The sequence below is a fragment of the Ciona robusta genome, chromosome 1 (genome assembly GCF_009617815.1).
Source record: "Ciona robusta chromosome 1, ASM961781v2".
Classification (NCBI taxonomy): domain Eukaryota; kingdom Metazoa; phylum Chordata; class Ascidiacea; order Phlebobranchia; family Cionidae; genus Ciona; species Ciona robusta.
The window spans coordinates 7,227,130-7,250,612 of record NC_143235.1 but is presented as its reverse complement, the minus strand read 5'-3'; the positions used below and the strand labels follow the sequence as shown (position 1 = coordinate 7,250,612).

Sequence of the window (23,483 nt, the reverse complement as noted above, 5' to 3'; positions counted from 1 at the left end):
GGGTGGCTGGTGTTTATTGAAAATATATCAATATGTCGATGATAGATAAAATGTCAATTATGGGAATTCGGGCATTTGGTCCTGATGATAGAGATCAACAAGTCATTCGATTTCAACATCCACTTACATTATTAGTTGGACCAAATGGAGCAGGAAAAACAGTAAGACTAAGATATATATTTATTTGATAAGATATTTATTTATTTCAGGGTGGGGTAAGATTTTAATGTTTTCATTTTATTTTGCTTGTTTAATTTTGTGTTAAACGATGAACATATTTATAAATATGGAATTTAGTTGCTAATGGTATTCAATCTTACCCCATAGTATATATGTTAGCTGATTTATGTAAGCTGATTTATTTAATGCAGTGCATTCCAAAGATTTTTTATTTTACCTAGGGGAGGATGTAAGGTCCTACTCTGTTGTATGCCTAGCGTGTAGGGGCCTGGGATTTAGGCCAGGGTCATTAGTGACTACAGGGTTAAAGCAATGTTGGTAAAGTGTCTTACCTAAGTACGCATACACTGTCAATGTGTCATCATAACTGAAGAATGATGGGTTCGATGCTAAATAGTGCACAAAACAAGGTGTAACCAACACTGATCGACTAGACTATAATATAATCTGGAATTGAAATGGTATTTTAGAAATGCGTAAACAAATATATTTATCTGTTTATTGAGCACTATGCACTATTATATAAAACTTTTGAAAAGTTTCTTATTTTGGCATATAACTTCCAGACAATCATTGAGTGTTTAAAATACGCCACAACTGGTGATCAACCACAAAACACAAAGGGAGGAGCATTTGTACATGACCCAAAGTTTGCGAATGAAACTGAAATAAAAGCTAAGGTATGAAAAGTTGAAAAGTATTGATGTATATTATAATATAGTTCTCCCACCTGTTGTGCCATGCTCTGTGCAAATAGAAAATAGTCATTACTTGAAACAGCCAGCTTAAATTTAAGAAGCCAGACACAAGACTTTTAAAAACTTTCCTGCTTTGTTTTGGAAAAACTTTCACGACTGGTGTTTAATTAGTTTAATTAAAGTATTTTTTTCTTTTAAAAAAACAAATGTTTAAAACCATGTTCTGTGTGTTGATTATGGGATTCATGTTTTGCTAGGTACGCTTACAGTGTCGTAATGTACAAGGTCACCTGATACAGGTGGAAAGAAGTATGATAGCGATTCAAAAAGCTTCAAGTATTCAGTTTAAAACATTGGATGGCGTGTTAAGCAAGAAAAGGTATAACAGTAATTAAAAATTTACACCTTTGACCTCGCTCAGACTCTCACAACTTATTCATAAGTTGTAGTTTAAGATTAACCTGTTTGTCAGGTATACCAAAGCTCCTCACAATAACACAGTCCATTGGGAGAATTGAAAGTCTTATTAGTGATAAACACATAATTGGATCAACGAAGACCTTTATTCCAACATACTCGGCCTTTTCAGATAGATTAAAACGGTTACCAGTTACCACCCTCAACAATACATCAAACAAAATAATAACGTCTACTGCACCTACTATGATTGCTTAACTTAATACTGACTGGCGGCTGCAATGTTTTAAGTTAGGTTTAAATACCAAAGCTGCTTATACGTTTGGAAACAATGGCTTGTCCATAATCTTTTTGACCATTTGCTATCTATCCACAGTAGTTGCTATTCAAAAAATGATCAAATATGCAAATTATAAAACAATGATGGCTAGAAACTGTGGTAAAATAAAAGATTTAAAGATGTTCAGTAGACATTCTAAACATCCCTAATAGGGGGCAAATTTAAAAACGTACAAAATTACTGCAATCACACCAGCGAAAAACACAAACTATGTTCTTGCTTTTAGAGAAAGTTCTGATTAACCACTGTACTAACTAACTATATTTTTATGCTTTTTTTGCAAAACACTTTGATACAGAAATGATGAAGTCGTTCATCTTACTTCAAAATGTGCTGAACTTAATAAACAAATGGTTGAAGAGCTTGGTGTGTCGAAAGCGGTGTTGGAACACGTCATATTTTGTCATCAGGAGGAATCGAACTGGCCACTAAGTGAAGGAAAATCTGTAAAACAGAAGTTTGACGACATATTTGCTGCAACAAGGTTGATCTTTAGTTTTTAAGTTTGTATTTATGTTTAAAAATTTTCTACCGTATTGAAAAGTTCTAAGCCGATTAGGAGTGTTAAAAATGTTTTTTTAATTTTTTAGAATAAAAATTGTTTTAAGTTACTTGTTTGAATCCATGTTTTATCTGTCATAACAGCGCGTGTAGGCTTGCTGTATGCTGCACAACAGCCAAAATCTGGGTTTTATTAATTAAATGTTAAATTTGGTAAATCTTTTTTAAATGAATTGTGCTTGTAGCAACAGCAATAATACAATATATAATAGCTTAAATATAATATATTGTTGTAAATTAGGGGTTTTTGTTACAAGAAAAACATTTATGTTTTCATTTTGCAGGTACATAAAAGCGTTAGAAGAAATACGTAAAGTACAAAAAAGTCAAAAAGCCGACTTACGAGATAATAAAGTTGAATCGACACATTTAAAAGTACATTGTGAGGGAGCTGCTGAAAAAAGAAGAAATCTGCAGGTTTAATTTTGATTCAATAAGAGGTAGTAATATCATAAATATGGTAGAAGGATTACAAAACAATAACTTTTTTATTACTCATTTAGATTTGTTCCTATCGTTTAAAATAACAATATAAATAAAAGACAGCAATATAACTATAACTGTCAATGTCATACCTAAAATACATGTAGTATAAGTCTTCTGTATAATATTTTTTTTGTACCAATGTTTCGATATTCTATTCAGCTTCAGTGCGGTAACTGTGACATTGTGTGACGTCAGCACCAAAAAGCACCACCACACTGTATTGAGGTCTAAATATGTATATTATATATATATGTATATATCATGTGGACTTTATTCCTTATAGTTTTGGTCTGTCCAAAAAATTCCGTTAATGCAAATGTTTCCAGATAGTTTACATGTTAGAATATTTTAAACAAAATTAATTCTTAGACAACAGAGACAAAGTTGCAAGCTTCAAAAGTCAGTGTAGAAAAAATTACTCAACAAATAAAACCGCTTGAAACTCATATTATTGAGTTACGAGGAAAGCAATCAAAAATTGAAGTTATGAGTGGCCAGGTGGAGGCGACAAAGAGTCGGCTGCAACAAATGCTGGACGATGAGAAAAAATTAAAATCAAGAATCAAAAACACTTTCCATGTGAGTAAAAAATTTAAATTTACAAATGAAATTTATATAATCTGGTTAAAATAACTAAACAAAATAGATTATATTTATATGTGTGTATATCATAGCCTATATTTTACTATTGTTATATTAAACACTTAGATATTTTTTATAAATATCATATATATAATTTTAAAAAAGTATATATAATTAAAAAAAAGCTGACAGTTTAGACATCTTAAAAGTGACCACTAGGTTGGAGTAGTTTTTGTCAAGTGTCTTTCCACGCATACAATCACAAAGTTATTAGCAATGAACCTTGAACCGGGGTTAAAGGCTTGCCAACCAAAGTGCTTAGCGGTAGACTCTCATAAATACCATATAACAGCCAAATCCTGCATCAAACATAGGTTAACATTACACCATATATAAATATGTGTTTGTTTTATATTGCAGGGAACTGATGAACAACTTGCTCAACTTCAAAATGATCAGGAAAAGATTGTGGATAGGAAACGAAGCCAACAACTTGATTGTGAACGTCAACTCCAACCTTTGGAGGAACAGATTAATGATTTTTCAAAACAGAAAATGAAATATTCAGTTGAACAAGGTAGAGCAGTTACTGCTTGGTAACGCATCAATGGTATTTAAACAAAATGTTTATAATTCATCAAACCTTACGTGGCAGGGCAACGACAGCTTTTATAACATAGGTGACCTATTATAGGTTTAAAAGTGAAGTATTCTATTTTATAGGTTATGCTCTCCTGTGAGTTACCATGTGTCCATGTACATATAAAAACATTTTAAGTTAAGCTTGTGGCTGATAACTTGGACAACCCATAATTTGATTACTAAGTTGTAGGAATGTTTAAAGAATTTATTTATTCAGGTAAATTACAGCAAGTTGTTAAAAATGCGGAGGAACAAAGAAAACATCGTGATGAACTGATCCGTGGTTCGAGTGAGGAATACAACATCAGTCTTCCTTATATTGGGAGTGACTTGTCTTCTCAGGAAGCTACAGCATTTCTTCATTTATTCCAAACACATGCAGATAGTGAAGAAAATAAGTTGCAAAGTTTAAAGGTATGTTTACGCTAACAATTTGTTGTTTTGGTTAAATAAGTAATACATTCTGGAATTTTTGTTGTGCTGCACCATAAGACCTCACACATTAGATTAGGTTGCTTTTTGTCAATTAAGGTTAATGCAAACCAATGTAATTTAATAGGTGTAAAAAATAAATAATCACTAAAACTGGTCACAGTGGTCAGTGCTTAACTTATCCTCATCTAGCAGGAACTTAAAGTTATAACACTGATGTAATATTGTGCACCCGCCACCATGCATAATGACTTCACATTTTACTCTTAAAATTTGGCATTTCCACGTCCGGTGCCATGGTACACAAGTTAGCGCATCTGCCTTTAACCTGAAAGTCAAGACTCATTGCTGGTACCATTGTAGGAACATGTGTGCTTAGACAAGATGCTTACCGGCAATTTCTCCAACCAAGTAGTCACTATTTTTTTCCAATTTTTCAGCCATATAGAAAAAACATCACATGATAACTTATAAGGTGGCACGTGTTGTGGTGAAACAGAACAGCCAAGTTATAAAAAATGTCATTTCCTACCACGCAAGAATAAAGCAAGTTACAAAATTTTATTTTCAGATCCGACTTGATGGTGAGCAGAATAAAGTTGAAGAAAGTTATCAAGAAAGTTGGCAAATGAAAGTTGAACTTGAAGAAGGAAATAAACATTTGAAGAAGAATCTTATGGAGTTAAAGGAGAAGAAAGCTCGGGTAAGAAAAGTTTTCAACATTATGCATTCAACCTTTAACAAAATTATGCATTCAACATTGTTTGCAGGCTTTATTTTTTCTCTTCGTTTGAAATGCAAGGCCAAGAAAAACTTGTAATCTGATGCTGCCATGCATTTTCTATAACCTCTAAAAAATCTCTTTACTTTTCAGATTTATATTGGTTTTTAATAAAGATTATATAGGTTTATTGTTTTTAATTTTTTTATTGTTTGTTGAAAAATAGAATAATCAAACAACAGAAAAGCTTTATAAAAAGTACAACATGTATATAATGTATCCCACCTGTATTATACATTAAACACATGATGTAATAGATATAGCAAAACCTTGATCTATCAGCTAGTTGATAAACTGCTAATTATAGACAACACGAGATTTGAATCGACTTCAATCGGCTGCAGACAACGGGCAACTCGATGTTCTTCAAAATCAACTACAGCAAGCAGTACGTTAGTTTTTATTTTGTTTAACTGCAGTATTAGGCGAGTATAACTACTACTGTGTTTTGCCTAAGTACACATGCCCACAATTGTAGCATCATTGAGTATTGAACCTGGTATATTTTGGTTACAATGCGGGCCCGTGACCATTGGACCACAGCGCTGATAACTTTGTTAATGTTTGATGTGATATTTGCTTTATTAGGAAGACCAACTGAAGAAAGCTGAAAGGTCGAACCAAGTAGAAGAAATGAAAGGAACAATAATTGTTAAGAATAAAGAGATGGTTGGACTACAACAACAAGTTAAACAACTTGATGCAGATATTTATTCAATGCAAAAATCCTCAGAAATCAGGTGATTATTTACATTGAGTTAACTTAGATTGCATGTAGGATTTAACTTTATTATTTATGTAAATAAAAAATACTTATTATATATAAATTTACTAGCCTATATTATATTTAAATAATACAACTTTTTAAATTACATTAAATCAAGTTTTATTTTTCTACCTATTTTTATAACTAATTTTTGTTTATTTTTGTACTTTTTGTACAATTTTAGGATTATTTTTTTATTTGATTTTTTCAAACCTACTTTATAATTAATTTTAGTGTTAGTAACTTTTTTTTATTTGACCATCAGAACAAAATTGGAAATGATGAAAAAGCAGAAGAAATCAAAAGAAGATCTTATCGACCAACTGAAGAGAAAGTGTCAACGTCATCTTGAAGAGCTTGGGCTTGCATCTCATTCTTCATTCCCTGATAAAATGAAAATGATGCGGTGGATCAGGAGTAAGGAGGAGGAAGTGAGATCTTCTCGAGATCATTTTGATAGGAAGAGGTTTGAGTGAAAAATGATTTATTAAAAAAAGAAGAATATTTTTTTCCAACGACATGCGATGTGTGATACTGTAAGCGGACATGAGGTGTATGCAACAGAACACCTATGCTATAACGACTGTCGATTCTTTATCTCAAAAGGCCAAACAAGTTGCATACATTTATAGTTTATGTATTGTATTTATTTCACAACTTTAAACCATTAGTTTCACCAAAAATAGCGTCATCATAAATGAGAAAAAAGTTTAAAATTCCTGGTTTATCTGCTGGTCATTAAACCAAGTAATATATTAATAATACACATTGTTTTAACATGAATGTTTAGTACTACATTGTTTTAACATGAATGTTTAGCTTTGAAAAATGAAAAATGCTTGAATTTATAAATATTATTCAGATCAGAGTTTACTGAGTTTTCCACCAAAAAGAAGATGGTTTCAAATCAGATTAAGGAAAAAAAGAAAAGAGAAGAAAAATTAAACGAAACTTTATATGATGTTTGTGGAAGTGATGATTTGGAACAAGATTTAACGCAACTTGATAAAGAAATAAAAGAATTACAAGGAAGCAAAGGTGGTTTGTTGTAGTTTGTATTATTTAAATAACTGTTTGTTCCATTCACACTTGTTTAATTTGTTAGTTTTGTTTGGTGCAGAAACAAAAGAAAAATTTGTGTGGTACACATATTTAAATGATTCCAAAATTGAATCATTTCTCACATCAAGGTCCTCATCATTTATACCCCAGTGTAGAATGAATGAATAAATGTAACTTTGTTATTCTTGCTTGGCGGGCAATCATTATTTATAACATTTTTAGATTTTTTTTATTGTGTGGCTAACTGTTTAGAAAATGCACTAGTAAACACTTGGTTGGGGAAGTTGTCATTGTGTTTTGCCTATAGAGAAATACACCCACAATAATACCACTGACGAACCTTGAAACCATACCTTCTGGGTTAGAGGAAGGGGTGCTAAACACTTTGCCAAGATGTGGATGGACCATTAACGTATTAACTGTACTATTACCTTCAATGGGCTATCACAATTACTTTTGCAGTAAAGCCAAAATTATTATGTGCAATTTATTTTTCATTTTATGCTATTAGGGAAGAAAACAAACTGAATTTAGCATAAAGTTTTTTTTTTACAAAAAAGGTTCTAAGTAAAAGTAGTAAGGAAACTGCTTTAAACTCCAAGTTTGTTAAAGTTGTTTTTATAAATATTAAGATTTTACTTTTGAAATAAGGTTTAAATTAAACTTAAAATATTCAACAGGTCTTGCCGACGGTATCCAATACATGTATCGGGAATTTATAAAGAAACTAACAAATGAAACTGATAAGTCAGAAGCAGCTTGTCCAATTTGCATGCGATGTTTTGAGGAAACTTCGGTATGTATTTATTAATATATACATCAGTGGTTATTTGCAAACTTTTAAAACCTTATAATTCACTTCAGAAATATTCTTTCCTGGCAAATTTTACCACCCTTTCTTTGTCCCACTTTTTCTTGTCATTTTTTATTTTTTTGACCAATTTATGTATGTTCTGCATAATTTTTTGTCACCCAACAAAAATAAATTTAAAAGTTAAAACTTTAAACATGGGTAAACTGCAATGTACAATCATGAACCAACTTCTCCTCTTCAATTCCTTATGTGTGTTTTCCCTTGAATTTCATACAAGAATATTTACTTTCCAGGAAGTTGATGAATTAGTTGAAGATCTTCAAACAAAACTAAACATGGCTCCTGAAAAATTAGCAAGCCAGAAAAGACAACTCACAAGCAAGCAAGCAAGATATAAAGTTCTGCTTGACAATAAACCAATCAAGTCAGTTGAATGTTTTTGTTTATTTACTTTATAATTTGCTAATTTTGTTTACATTATTTATGTATATAAAGATTTTCCTTTATATGTTATAGTTTTTTATTATAAAACATATAAAATAAAAATAATATTTTTAGCTATTATAAAATAGTGGTTGATATGTCAATATTTGTAACTTACTTTATCGTTGCAAGGCAAAAAAACGGCAGTCATTAAACAGGACAGTTCTGTTTTATTCACTTCATGGCTGCGTACTAGTTACCACATATGTAACTTTGTGGGTGATTGGTTTTTGTGTCTGAATGACAGTTTGGTTAAACTAGTGGCCAGCACTTGCTTGGAGCAATAGCTGATAAGTGTCTTGCCCAGACACACACACACACACACACACACACACACACATACACACAATGGTAGCTGCAACGAGCTTTAAAACCATTACCTCTGGGTTAGAGGCAGGCTGGCTGTGATACGATTCTTAAATGTGATGCATCATACTTATATACCAGGATGGAGTTGGATCGATTGCAAACTTCAGATCTCCCGGATTTGGAACGAACTTTCACGAGTGTGTCATCCAAGATTAGCGATGCAGAGAAAGATTTGGAGGAAGCGGAAGAAAGATGGCAGAAGATCAAAGAAGAAGAATCAACAGCAAAACGTTTGTTGCCCGATGTATCACAGATTCATTCATTGCAAGTAAGAAACTCAGTTGTGATGATATAAAGGTAAACAAGCCACCTACATAAACTACATTTAAAAATAGATCATTTGGCAAAGACAAAGGTTATTAAAATAAAGTTTTATATTTATATAGTTAAGCTTTTCTTTAATACTTTTGTTTTTGTCCACTTTCACCCTTAACTTCTATGTGATAAAGCCAGGGTTTATATTACCCAATTAGTTGGTCTATGATGACTAGTCAAGTGTTGTAATTACATTCCTTCTGTTGTACATGGTTGAAGTCTTACAGCAGGCCACATCACATGATATTTCGTTTGTCAAGTTTAAATTTTTTTAAGTATAACAATTTGTTTTGACATTAAAAAGGTATATTTCTATTTAAAAAAAGATATTTACATAAAAAAATATATCAATTCTTAAAAAAATAAAGTTTAATTACTGTTTATTATATAGAGTGACCTTAAAGAAATCGAGGAAAAGATTGGAATGCATGAAACGCAACTTCCACTTAACTCTTCAACCAAGACACTCGATCAGATGAATATGGACAAAGGGAATTTATCTCAAGCTATAAGCAAATGTAAGTGATTTTTTATTATTTATGTGTACAGGACCTAAGCTTTTAAAGGGTTGGCATTCATTTTTGCCTGTCAATTGCAAAAAAGCAGTGCAGCATAAAAGTTTTTTTTAATTATTTGCATGAAACAATTTTAGAATTTCTAAAAACCATTTGTAAATAATCTTTATCTTGTGTTGCTTTTGTAGTAAACCAAGAAATAGATGACCTGCGTCACATGATTGAAACAAAAACTAATTTTCTTCATCAAATGAAAGAAAAAGTGAACAATATTCAGGTTGTGGACAATATTACTGTTGTTGTTAGATAACTTTCCCCATACATAGATTTATCCAGCATCGCAAAAAGGAAAGTTCAAACCTAAGTTGCTGCAAAGTTTTCCCAAAAGCAATACAATCAAATGTTTAAATTACTAAACTTAAGCCACATGTTTTTAGTATCGCATGAAGCTTCTTAAGGTTAATACCAGTTTTAAAGCTATCCTAGTTTTGTTTGGTGCAGTTTTTAAAAGCTGATGTCATGACTGAAGAATCTTAAGGCCTGGGTTTTTAAATTGATCTGTAATTGTCTCACAGCTATTTAGTAACTTGTTAATAACCAAGCAAATAAATTAAAATTTTGAAAAGTGTTGTTATCCTGTATTTAAGCAACAGTTGTCTTCTTAACGTACAACATTAAATACCTTCAGATTAATACTTTACTTTAAAGTTATCTCATTACTGATCGAACTACACGTGTAATACGTAATATTATAATACCTTACGTTGTTTGAATTCAGGCTGAGAAATTAAAGCTTGCAGCAGATCTACAGAAATGTGAGCAACTGCAGGAGTTACAACGGACCACAGAAAGTGAAATACAAAACATCAAAAGTAAAATAGAACTAAATGAAAGAAGCATTGCTCCATTAGTAAGGTGGGTAGAATGGTTTATCCGCTTTATGAGCAATATTGTTTTTTTGTTTTAAAATGAGAATGCTTTGGGATGGTGCATCAGCATTCTTATTTTAAAACGTAAAAACAATATTTATCATTGTGTTTATAAAATTATGACTGGCATTTTACAGCGTAATCATCTTAATTTAAAAAAACATTTTTCATTGTTTTCAGAAGGATTTTGGCTATATCACAATGCTTATAAGATCACTGTAAACTATTTCTATTGTGTTTTATCTATTATTTTTTAGGTTATTTCTGTTTTTTACTTTTTTATTATGAGCTAAAATTCCATTTAATAATTACTAAATTTCTTCCAAAGCTTATATTAAACGTATTTAACCACACGAAGTACAATAAGTAAAACTATACCAGATAAATAAAATATTCCTATTTATTGCACTGGAACAGAGCAAATAAGTGAAAAGTTTTAAAAATAAAAATTTATAAAATGACAAAGTTAACAGGTTTTTAAATTGAAGGATATTTTCTTTTTAGAGAAGTGGAAAATTTGGAGAGCAAGAAAAAAAAAGTTGCAAGCTCTAATAATGATAAAATTACCAAAGCAAGAGATGTTTTACAAACTTTGCAAAACAATCTTAAAGAATTGGAGAGAGTAAATAAGAATATTGACAATTTCAACAAATCATCAGTACCTACAAAGTTACAGGTGAAATATAGATTGAGTTATTGTTTTGTATTTCATTATGATTGTTACTTGCTTATTCTTGTATAGTGGAACAACTTTCACCCTTGCATGGTAGGGCAAGTAGCAGAGTTATACAATCAGTTTCCTATTGTGTTATCTACGATGGCTTTATACACCTCAGACCCTCTTGGTATTTACGAAGTATAAAACTTTTTGGGTGGCCACAAAATTTGTTATTATAAACCTACCAAACACTCTTTACGCAAAAAATAGTTCATGAATTTACTTTAGTGTAAACTGACCATATTAGACATATTACTTGTTATTTTAAAGTTTAAACAGTCTTATACACATTACATAAATGTTATCTTGATTAAATTAATGTGTTTTTCAGAGAACAAGTAAAGAAATAGAAGAACTTGAAAGTAAGATAGTTGATTTTGAAAATAAAATGAAGAAACTACGAACAGATATTGCTCGCTTACAGAAGGAAATTGCTACATGCACGGTGTGTTGATGTTTCGAACATAATTATATTTACTTTAATTACAACCCTTTCTTTTATTGTTTAGTGGCAAATAAATAAATGTAAGAAATTTTTAAATAAACCTAAATTTAAAACATTTGTAAAATTTTTTCGATTTTCCTGGTTAGAGGTTTACAAACACTGTGTTTATAGTTCTGCCTTCTTAAGTTAGGAAACATTTTCTTCTTCTGCTGAAAACACATATAGTTTAATATACTATTCTATTCTTTTTATTCAGTTAATCTAGTTAGCCGAAACAATGCATTTTATTTTAAAATAATTTGTACAAAATTATATGTATGCAGGCATTGCTTAAAAAAAATGATAGCCAAATTAAAATATATTGCTTCTCTGGGTAAATGAGGTTCGGTGTGCAGTGGTTATCGTGCCTTTCCATTAACCAGAGGTGTGGGTGTATGTGTTGTGTATATATGTGTCCTTGGGAAAGACATTTAACAGAAATGGCTCTAAGTCACTATTGGGTTGTCCAAATGGTCAGCCATAGGAAAAAAAATCAATCGTGGTACGTAGTAAGTAGCCTAGATGTATCTGCAACAGAACACCCGTGTTATATTGACGTCATTTTCTGCCGCAGTGGGATTGAGAAAGCTAAGCTCATTCATTCTCAAGTCATTTTGAACATTTCCCTTTTTTAACTTTGATGCAGGATCGTCAACGAGACCTTGAGGACAATTCTGCTCTTCGTGAGCGGAATCGTGAGATTGAAGATGTGAGGAAGAAGTTGTTGGAGATGGAGGAAAAGTTGGGAGGAATGAACGCAGCTAAGTTGGATAGGTGGGTTGCTTGGATGCATATCATGGTTTAACTTATTTATTTCTGTTTCTATATTTGTCTTGTTGTTCATTTTTATGTTTGTTCTCCTCTTGAATTTAACGCAAGTATGGATTAACTATGGTCCGCATGCCTAATTGGAAATGTTATTCTGGCTCAGTGTATGTTACAAACATATTGATAAAACCTGTTTTTATATCAATATATGAGTTGCCTAACCCCATCATTGAAATTAATTGTGACCTTTGGACTAAACCATTTGCTCACACCCTCGCTTTATGGGTTTAGCAACCACGCTTTATTCCGACACTTTACTAAAGTATTATTTACCCGTAGCATGTTTTTAACAACATACTTGTTTTAATTAGTCTGATCTTTCTTCTGTATTCGGAAAGATTAATATATATATATATTTCTTTTCTTCTAAAATACCAACATTAATATATTTTTCTCCTTCAGCGAGGTTCGGCAGCTCACCAAGGAGCATTCCGACTTAACTAAAGAGAAAGAGCGTTGCAAAGTAAGACAGGAATCGCTTGGTGAGAATGTGAGATCTCTACAACAGGAACTCAGCAGGGAAAACTTCAAGTTTGTTGTTTTTGTGTTTATTTATTTTGAGCACATTTCTAATATCACTTGTGTTCAGATTTGCCGACAAAAGGTACAAGGATTGCCTTGTTAGTGCTACTACACTCGAGTTAGCAATTGGGGATTTGGACAAATATTACAAAGCATTGGATCGAGCTGTTATGAAATATCATCAAATTAAAATGGATGAAATTAATAAAATTATTCGAGAGTTGTGGCAAGAGACATACAAGGGAAGAGGTAATTCTTCAACTTAAATTATTTTTTCTCAGTAAGCATGTTTTTGTATGACTAGCCTGACCATTTTGAAGAACCAGTCGTAATTACACGGGTGTTCATACACCTCGTACAAGCTTATGAGTTACTTTGTGAATGATTATTAGTATTTTTTTTTGATGTATAGCTGATAATTTGGACAACCCAATAGTGGCCACTGGGTTGGAGCAATTGTTAAGTGTCTTTCTCTAGGAAACATACGCCTACAATAGTAGCGATGAGGCTTGGACACATTTCCTCTGGATTAAAAGCAATCGCGCTAACCACTTTGCCACGGCACCAGACATGTAACCAGCCCCAAAGCAGTGTTCTTAGGCAGGAAACTTATGAACTTTTGTCCAAAAAGTCACCTATTTATTACAAAAAATCCCCTTAGTAACGCAAAGTTACAAACATGGTAAATTGCTAGCGGCACAAAGTGTGAACAGAACAACTGCTGTTGCCTCGCCATGATGTTGATAAACAAGTTAAATTTTTTCATATTATTTGATGTGTTTCATAGTTTAAATGAAAGTATGAATATGTATTAATGTTAATATGATATGTACATTTCCAGATATCGAGTACATACAGATTTGCAGCAGTGAGGACACAGGTGGAAGCACAGCTGCTCGCAGAACATTTAATTACAGAGTTGTCATGTATTGTTATAGTGGTACTCCTATGGATATGAGAGGCAGGTGTAGCGCTGGACAAAAGGTTTGACTTATGCTTTTTAGAGAACTTGCCACTAACATACATTGTATGAAAGGTTTTAGCTTCATTGGTGATTCGATTGGCATTGGCCGAAACTTTTTGTATCAATTGTGGAATTCTTGCTTTAGATGAACCAACCACTAATTTAGATCGACCGAATGTTTTGAGCCTGGCTGAAGCACTGCTCAGGTAATTGTTATGAGGATATTGGGAAAATTGTATACAACTTACATATTGCATAAAATGTACTTTATTTATATTGTAATTGTGTTGTAGGGTGCCAGTTGTAAATTTTTAATGCTCTTTCTTATTATCACTTCATTAACTTGGTTATCCTCGCATGGTAGCCCAAATCCTAGCTTCAATGGCATGCAATGCAGCGGGACTTCACCAACATGGGGTAGAACTCATAAGTCGCACGAGGTGTATGAAACAATACCCATAACATTAACTACTTCCATTGTCCTGCTGAAGAAGGATAAATCAACTACATTCGTTTATCATAAAACAACAGACTTCTCATCCACACAATTTACAGCATCATCCAATCTCGATCTCAGCAACGCAATTTCCAGTTGGTCGTGATCACTCACGATGAGGAGTTTGTTGAGATCATCAGTCGATCAAATCACGTGGATCATTTCTTCCGCGTGGAGAAAGATGATTACGGGAGATCCCGTATAACTAAATGTCCCATTCGATCCCTTAACACATAAAATGTGAATGATTTAATTTGTGCCACTGAATAATTCATTTGTTTTTCTTGTTGAACGTTTTTAGCCATGCTAATATTTAACTGCCAAGTTCACTGCCTTCAAATTATGCAATGCTGTTTCCTATCTTTTCATTAAAAATAATTTCATTCTAAAAAATATGTGTTAGTCGTGGCTTACTAACTTTGGACAATAGGAATAATATATAGTAGCCGGACTATTACTATAGGTCAGTGGTGTAGACAGCAAAGTAATCAAATAATACCGGGTTCGAAGCTGTTGTAATTGCCGCCGTATTTGCTTACGTTAATAACGCGTTTATTTTGCTCGTGAGCGTGATCGAGTGCAATTGAAGAAAACTTATGCTTTGTCTTTCCCACAACAAAAGAACCCCTCGCAAATTCTGTGCCAACATCTTGGTCTGTGTCTTCAAGCGTAAGCATATCAATTAAGTGAACAGATACCCAACGTGCATGGTGCGTATGGTTTAGGGCAAAAAAACACGGCAGGACCCTACTCAGTGACTACTTATACAATTCAAAATCCCTACTTCGGATTGATCGAACAAAGAGAAGCACGATAAGTTCAAATTTTAATGCTATTGACCAAAATTGGAATTGAGGACTCTCTAGTTCCCTCTTTATGCACCAGCTCTGAAAGTTAAAAGTTTCGGATGTCGCATTCGAGCATTCATATGTCTTCATCATTAAAACTTTCAAAGCACATGCTGTAACTTGGTGTGCGTGTCGTGTTCTTGAGACGTGTGCTGCGTGAATGAATGAGTCTGCTTTACCCGAGGAAGCAATGCTTCTGTCGCAAAAAAATTGTTCCCCGAAAAATTCGTTCTCATTTTACAAACTGCGCGCGCGCATGAAGTGGTGGTCACGTGATTACCATTTTCCACAACATCCATGAATATTTATTCCGCTTGCAAGATACACTTCATTTCATATGTGCAAAATGTTGTCAGGAATACCTATATTTATGTTTTTTCGTTGTTAACGTATTGAGTGTCATGGTATTCTCCCACTGCGGTATAGATGCGAGATTTAGTTGGAGGTATAGGCACAGATTTTACGAGTTGCCTTTCTCATATGTGGTATAAGTCTGTAAGCTTTTTACCGCTTTGGTGTTATTATACCAAAACACTTATATTTACGCCCGCACGCAATTAAACCGAAAATCCAATCCAGGTACAACCAAACCAATAAACAAACTACTGAACCAACCGTTAACAAATTGAAAAGAAAAATGATGACTAATTGACAGTATTTACAGTCATATAAATAAATGCTGCCAAATTTTACTTTGGTAACGTCACAATCCATATACAACTCTGCTGTAATATAAACAGAGAGCACCAACCATACAAACAAAAGAGTCAATACTGTTTTGTTTCAGAAAGAGATATATAGTAGGGTCGGGGAAGATGGGACACCTTTGGCACATAATATTGAAACAACCTGACCGTGTTTTAAACAATTAACAACGGTCTATAGGAGTCGTAAGTATACCGTTCTATAGTCTTTTGAATTATCTTTGTTTACCACCAAATGGGACAAGAAAATAGAATGAAAAGGTGTCCCATCTTCCCCCAGCCTACTCTAGATATTAGAAAAAGTCAGTTGTTAAAACGCCTAATGCTTCCTCTAATGTTTCAATTCGGTTAAATAGTAGCCTATTCTTACGACTTGACAGAGAAGATGACAAGGAACATGTCACCTTTATCCGCTTTCTGTCTTTTTATTAAAACCTTCAACATTTCAAACCGAAATTTCCTTTTGATTTAGCTGTAGTTCTTGGACGAAGCTGTCACCTTTATCCGCTTTTTGTCTTTTTATTGAAAATTTCCTTTAAATTTAGCTGTAGTTCATGGACGAAGATGTCACCTTTATCCGCTTTCTGTCTTTTTATTAAAACCTTCAACATTTCAAACCGAAATTTCCTTTTAATTTAGCTGTAGTTCTTGGACGAAGCTGTCACCTTTATCCGCTTTCTGTCTTTTTATTGAAACCTTCAACATTTCAAACCGAAATTTCCTTTAAATTTAGCTGTAGTTCATGGACGAAGATGTCACCTTTATCCGCTTTCTGTCTTTTTATTAAAACCTTCAACATTTCAAACCGAAATTTCCTTTTAATTTAGCTGTTCTTGAGCGAAGATGTCATCTTTATCCGCTTTCTGTCTTTTTATTAAAACCTTCAGTATTTCAAACCGAAATTTCCTTTTAATTTAGCTGTTCTTGGGCGAAGATGTCATCTTTATCCGCTTTCTGTCTTTTTATTAAAACCTTCAGTATTTCAAACCGAAATTCCCTTTTAATTTAGCTGTATTTCTTGGATGAAGCAGTGGAAACATCAGGATTATTGGGCTCTGGCATTTCTACCCGTTTATTGACAGTCTGTTCACAATTTTAATCTCAGTTTGGATCTAAGAATTATTGACAGATCCGGCGAATCGAACCAGTAGAGGCAGCATTGGGCGTTTTAACAACTGAAACTTTTTCTGACATCTAGAGTAAACTGACAGAAGATGGGACACCTTTTCATTCTATTTTCTCGTCCCATTTGGTGGCAAACAAAGTTAATTCAAAAGATTATAAAACCGTATCTAAGTAAAGAGATTGCGAATGTATTTATTTGTAATCTATATAGAACTTTGCTGCAATATAAACAGGGATCATCAACGGCTCAACCGCATGGCAAAGTTTTAAGTTTCTAGAAATCGAACTGGAGTCGATTCTATATAAAATGGAAAAAGGTTTCGCTGCCTTTTTCTAAGCTTTTTTGCAGATTTGATGTTAAAAAGTAACGCCTGATGTATGGGATATCATTGTTAATTCTCGTGCAGGAGAGAAAATTCAAAGCTGTTGATCAACGTTTGCTTGAAGGATGAAAAAGTCATTAATTCTCGTCTTGTTTGTCATCGGACTCCTCGTTCTCGCCGAAACATCCAAAGCTACTCATTGGATCGCAACCAGATATTGGAATCAAAAATTGGCAAACTTACTAGGTTGGTTTAATTTTGTTAATCATAAATACTTTTGTAGTAACAACAATACAGACTCATCACGACCGCCGGAAATGAAACAGAACATCCGTGTTATAACAATTGTCGTTGCCCCGGCACGCCAGGATAAACAATTAAGTTACATATACGTGCACGGTAACTCGTAAGCTGGCACGGGGTGTATGAAACAGAACACTCGTTCTATATAACGACTGTCAGTGCCCCACCATGCCAGGTTAAATAAGTTACATTCATTTAATAATCAAAACTTGTTTCAAGCTTTCCTTGTTTTTAAATTGTTGAAATTTTTAGTGGACAAGGAAGTCGCTTCAGCTAAAGACGTCATGATGATGGCTGAAAGCCTCCAAGAGAAATGAGATTCTTCATGAACATATAATCGTAGTTCAAATAAATTAAAGAAACACGTAAAACTGGAATGTTTATTTTACTTAAAACAACACGCGTTACTCATTCGTTGAGTTATTTCGTATAAATAGGGATTATAATCAACGTGCGGGTGAAACAAATATGCATTCATTGATACAGCGGTAGGTAGTGGAAATGTCAAACTGTTCGAGTTCCATGACAAACAAGACGAGAATAAATGACTTATTCATCCTTCAAGCAAACGTTGATAAACAGCTTTGAAATTTTCTCTCCTGCACGAGAATTAATAAAGGAATGATAGTACTAATTCGTGGTATTACCCCAAAATCGTCATGTATTTTGAGTTTGGAAATATTGGGCAATATGTGCTATCATCAGTTATTATCACTAGTTATTATCAATTTTCTGTTATTACAATTTTATATTAGTCCAGCAGAATGGTGAAATAATTGTGGAATTTGAGGTAAAAGCATGAAAATTGTTTCTTGTGGCAATCTGCACAAAACCTTTTGCGCGTAAGTACTTTTGTTTGTCGCAAGTAAAGATTTTGTTTGTTTCCTCAGCTAGATACTTGAACAGCTCTAATTTTGCCCTTTTTTTGATACAGAAAACAAATAACACATGTTTTTTACATTTTTCAACCTTTAAATTTGCTTTTAGGCCCAAGTTTTTGGTATTTCTACTTGGTATTTCTATGGCTCTGTATAGGCAACATGTTAAAACTATAGCATTAAGGAAAGAAAAAGTATGTTTAAACCTTATTTTCAAAGCGTACAGTATTATTTCTTGTTATTTACCTATATTCCTATTTATAAATACACTTAATAATCAAAATTAACAATGATTTTAAACTGTCCCATCTTATCCTGTGTTTTTTCGAATTTGTAAAATTCCACCTGTTGTGCGGATCGCTAAATAACTCCTCGTGTGTTTTATTATATTTTATTAAATTGGTGTCACTTAATAAAGGAATGATAGTACTAATTCGTGGTATAAACCAAAAACCGTCATCTATTTTGATTTTGGGAATATTTGGCAACATGTGCTTAAGTGTCCCATCTTCCCCCATTGTACTATATAGTAGTCTCATATATCTCTTATTAAAGAAAACAAATCCAAAATATTCGTTACGGCAGGCGAGGATCGAACCCGGGATGTCAGTAAAGCGCGCGCTATAACTGTTAAGCCAAGGGACCTACTAATCAGCGCTGTCTATATTGTCTGGGAATTTGGAACGCACGTTTTGGTGAGAATGAGATAAAAAATCCAATTCACGCCTGAATCAAACTATTTCCATTTAAGTGGGGAAGCATTAAAAGTTTTTGATCAAGCTCAGTCGACCGTTGTAAAAAAACACTGAAACAATGTGCACCAAATTATGGTGAAAGTGAATGTACATGCTGCAATAAAGTAAAAGTCGGACCATGCAAAGTATACGAAAGTAAAAATTTGAGAGTTATGGTGTTTCACAGTGGTTAATTTAAAATAAATCAAAGTATAAAGTGCAACAATAGAAAATTAGTGCTAAATGACATTTTAAATATCTATAAGAGAAAAACTTATAAGAACAATAGTGTGAGGTTAGACATAGAAAATGAGGGGAGAGTGTGTTGCGTTGGAAAGAAAGAATGGAGGTGTGTTTTGTGGGTGTGTTTTTTTAATATAGTGAGTGTTTTGGTCTGTATTTAATTTAGTGGTTGTCGGGAGTTTTGCAGACATGGTGTTTAACCGCACAGACAATTTTTTAAGGTGGTCATATTGCGGATCTCTATTGGTAATGAAGACCAGAGTTTAGGACCAATATATCTAATGGATTGTTGGGAGGTAGTCTTGGCGTAATAGGGGATGGAGAATTTGGCTTGACTTCTGGTTATTCGTGTACTATGTGATGGTTTATGGGGGATGGAATGAAGCAGAGCTATAGGTAGTTTATAAATGTTACATTTGTACATTAGAGTGAGAGTTTCCAGTTGATACATTTCCTGAATTGTAAGAAGGCCATGTTGTCTCATGATTTTAGTTGTGTTAGCCTGTTTATTTAGGTTAAATATCGTTCGGATAAATTTGTTGCAAAGTATTTGTAGTTTGGCAATTAATTGATTGTTTCCATTACACCTAGTTCTTGTTATTGTTGTTTTTTTTGCGAGGCTATTTTCCGCACTTATCTCAATTCCTAATTCTAGCATTCTTCTTTAATCTCTTGATTTAAATCAAATCATAATATATATTTCTAATTTTTCAGACTAAATTTTCAAATTTAAAACTGCATGATTAGCGATTAATTAACGATTACTTTACTGTTTGGTCAAATGCGCCAAATTCAAAATATACCTTAAACTTTGATAAAATGATTGTACTCTATAAAATATTTTCAACTAAGTAAAGTTTTATAAACCATACTGCATACGGTCGCCTAATTAGCGAGTAATTAACGATTACTTTTCTGTCGGTTTAAGGCTCTAATTCGTGGTTAAAATGTAATATAACATTGAATAATCGGGTGTATTCGATACATTAATTCCAACTAAGCTTAGTCTCATAAACCATAGTGCATAAAACCAAATCAATGAGTAATTAACGATTATAACGCTTGCGAATCAAGTAAACTGCATGGCATCGAGAACCCGTTGGTAACACAGCAGTAATCGGTAACTTTTGGCAGTAATCGGTAACTTTTTTTGTCGAGACAGCGCATATATCATATGGGAGGTTGGGTTGGCACGCGGCACTTGTTGGTGAGATAAGGAATCCAACGATTTTTACCTGCATTCTGCCTACTGCTCCACAGTCACCACTTACTAGAACCCGTTCTGTTGGTTACTTCTGATTTTTTTTGAGCGAGCCAGTCGACCGTTGTAGTAAAATGGTTTATTAATATGGAAGGGTGGGAGAAGATGGGACATATTTTCCTTTAGTTTTCTCCTTTCATTTGGTAGTAAACAAAGAACATTCAATGAGTTATAAAACCGTATCCTCACGACTTCCACAGACCATTGTTAATCGTTTAAAACACGATCAGGCTATTTGAATATTATGTATTAAAGGTGTCCCCTCTTCCCCCACCCTACTATATTATGCCAATTAATTTAAGCCGTGCTCATTCATTAGATCTGTAATCTCTTGTTTATTTCTGTGAGCACGTTCCGTTTCTTTAAAAACATTTCCGGATTCTTGCGAATTACTTTATCTTTACTCGGATGAGTCTCGTGTTTTTGCAGATTCAAAAATGGTTTATTGTTTCGGTCTAGCCTTGGGCAGGCTTACATAACCTATTCGCTCCATATGTTAAAACACCAGACTGGAAAAAATACAGGAGCATATTTTTTGCATATAAAACACGTGGGTTCGATTTAAGGAATTCCCCTTTTACTGCAAACCTCCGAAAATGTTTAAATCTACAAAGTCTATGAGAATACTGTTGTATCTTAAAGGAGTGCTACAGAAATAGGATTAACCCTTGTCAATATTCTTGTGCTTCATCAACATTGCTTCAATGTTTCATAACATTAACGATTGCCATTTATTTAGGTTCATATAATGTTGTGTAACTTCGCATATGGCTGCACCTCCCCCATCGTTTAAGACAACCCGACCATTAAAAGGTTCGTTTCCACTTGACAGGGAATCATTGTGTAAAGAATCAATGAACAAATTCTTCAAGTGCATGAAAGACAACAACTACAACAACAGTTTGTGTCGTGTTGAATCTAAAGACTACCTTGTTTGTCGCATGAATAATAACTTAATGCAAAGTGAGTCATTAACACAACTTGGCTTTCGAGATCTTGAGAAAGTTGATCAAATTGCTTCAACTGCTACTTCATAAATTAATGTAAGAATTTTTGTAACAATGGTTGAGCAATTAGAAAAAAACGATGATTACAAAGTTAAAAGCATTGAAACGGAATATTTGCATCACAATTCAGTGCAAACCATATTCCCAAGTGTGATTGAAAGATATTTTACTACTGGATATAAAGTAAATTTACCCAAAGGAGGAAATTTGGATTTCTTTAAATCAAACCCATCAAATATGAATGACGTTTGTATTTTGCGCCATTCAAACAGTATATGTCTGATTACTCTTGCAACAACACATCCTGTGATTGAAAACAAGTGCAGAATAACAAGCATTAGTTTTAAAGTGACAGATAAGCTTGATAGATTACAAAACTCTGTGTCGGGTAAAAGAAAAAGAGGTGCACAATGGCTTAACCCATCTGGCCCTTTGTGTGTGATATCTTGTGATGATGGAAGCAAACACACTGTGTATTGTGGGATAAGAGGAAGTCTTGTTGAAGTCAATGAACGTCTAATATCTTCACCACAGCTTCTTCATGACTGTTACAAAACAGAAGGATATATAGCTGTGGTGATGCCAAAACATCTGGAGGCAAAAGCTACAATGGATGATTTGCTGACTGAGGAACAATTTAAAGAGTACCAAATGTTAAACATCTCTCAAAAGATGGAAAACACAGACCCAGTGATTCCTGAAACAAAAAAAGAACAAGACAATATTTAATAAAATGTTTGCCCAATGTGTAATTTCTGTATTGTTTTAATGTCTCTGTTAACTGAGTCTCATTAAACATTTAATTCTAATTTATCACCAATTACAGCTCATGTACACACCCCACATTTTTCCTCATTTAATGCATTTCATTTGCAGTTTAGGTAAGTACTTTGGCAGTTGTGCTTTATTAAAGTAGTAAATATTTGAAGCATGGAAGCACTTCTTCAAGTACTTAAATCGCTTAACATTACTACCAAGTTGATCACCCACCCAGAGGTTTTTACTGTAGAAGCAATGATGCCATACCTCACAGAGTGTTCGGGAGTGGTTTGTAAAAATCTTTTTGTCAAAGACAAGAAGAAGAAGAAGCTTTGGCTCATTGTTGCAAAGCACGATCGGAAAATTAATTTGGGAGATATTGCAAAAAAGTTGTCGGTATCTGGTGGGTTCCGGTTTGCAGATGAGCAAGTTTTGATTGATACCCTGGGTGTTTCTCAAGGTTGTGTGACTCCACTTGCTGTTTGTAATGACAAAGAAAGCTCTGTGCAGCTTATTCTTGATAATATATTAGTTTCGGATCCAGAAACCATGATCTACTGCCATCCAATGGTAAACACGGCTACTATAGGAATGAAGAGTGCCGACTTTCAGCTTTTCCTTGAACACACCAAACACAAACCACTCACAATAACATTCGACGAAGAATAGACAATTTAGTTCTAAACTATCTATTTGATTACAAGCAATATAGTTGGTGACTAATTTTTGTGATTGTTGTTTTTTAAGTATTAACACAAATCATGTGCTTTGGCTCTTTGCTGATATCTGTACTGAGAGGATCTGTTTGTTATATTACCTAATAACCCTTAGTGTTGCAATCATTAAAGCTTAGGCTGAGTAACTGTTTACGTTTAAACCTAATTCATTATAATTACAGTTAAAGAAAAATTTTA

The 23,483-nt window shown here is 33.3% G+C and overlaps 3 protein-coding genes and 1 long non-coding RNA gene across 4 annotated transcripts; all 4 read left to right on the top strand.

Annotated features, from left to right (window-relative positions):
• The first annotated feature begins 24 nt into the window (after positions 1-24).
• Positions 25-14,777, top strand: LOC149742406 (DNA repair protein RAD50-like). Its single transcript, XM_089890940.1, has 27 exons — positions 25-161; positions 747-860; positions 1,136-1,257; positions 1,934-2,119; positions 2,481-2,613; positions 3,052-3,261; positions 3,685-3,841; positions 4,124-4,320; positions 4,910-5,041; positions 5,427-5,507; positions 5,708-5,859; positions 6,151-6,351; positions 6,748-6,923; positions 7,628-7,743; positions 8,055-8,185; positions 8,692-8,881; positions 9,320-9,446; positions 9,632-9,720; positions 10,222-10,358; positions 10,877-11,048; positions 11,422-11,535; positions 12,221-12,348; positions 12,805-12,933; positions 12,992-13,173; positions 13,766-13,908; positions 13,961-14,094; positions 14,444-14,777. Exons 1-27 carry the CDS (start codon positions 33-35, stop codon positions 14,619-14,621), a joined length of 3,960 nt encoding a protein of 1,319 aa, XP_089747066.1. The 5' UTR covers positions 25-32; the 3' UTR covers positions 14,622-14,777.
• Positions 14,778-17,415: 2,638 nt separating this feature from the next.
• Positions 17,416-18,064, top strand: LOC149742405 (uncharacterized). Its single transcript, XR_016386318.1, has 2 exons — positions 17,416-17,630; positions 17,940-18,064. It is a non-coding gene; the product is annotated as an uncharacterized LOC149742405 (long non-coding RNA).
• A 3,330-nt stretch (positions 18,065-21,394) lies between these two features.
• On the top strand, positions 21,395-22,686 carry LOC149742404 (protein Abitram-like). The gene has a single exon (XM_089890944.1). The coding sequence runs from the start codon at positions 21,865-21,867 to the stop codon at positions 22,537-22,539; it is 675 nt and encodes a 224-aa protein (XP_089747070.1). The 5' UTR covers positions 21,395-21,864; the 3' UTR covers positions 22,540-22,686.
• A 54-nt stretch (positions 22,687-22,740) lies between these two features.
• LOC149742403 (prolyl-tRNA synthetase associated domain-containing protein 1-like) lies at positions 22,741-23,483 on the top strand. The gene has a single exon (XM_089890946.1). It carries the CDS (start codon positions 22,741-22,743, stop codon positions 23,236-23,238), a length of 498 nt encoding a protein of 165 aa, XP_089747072.1. The 3' UTR covers positions 23,239-23,483.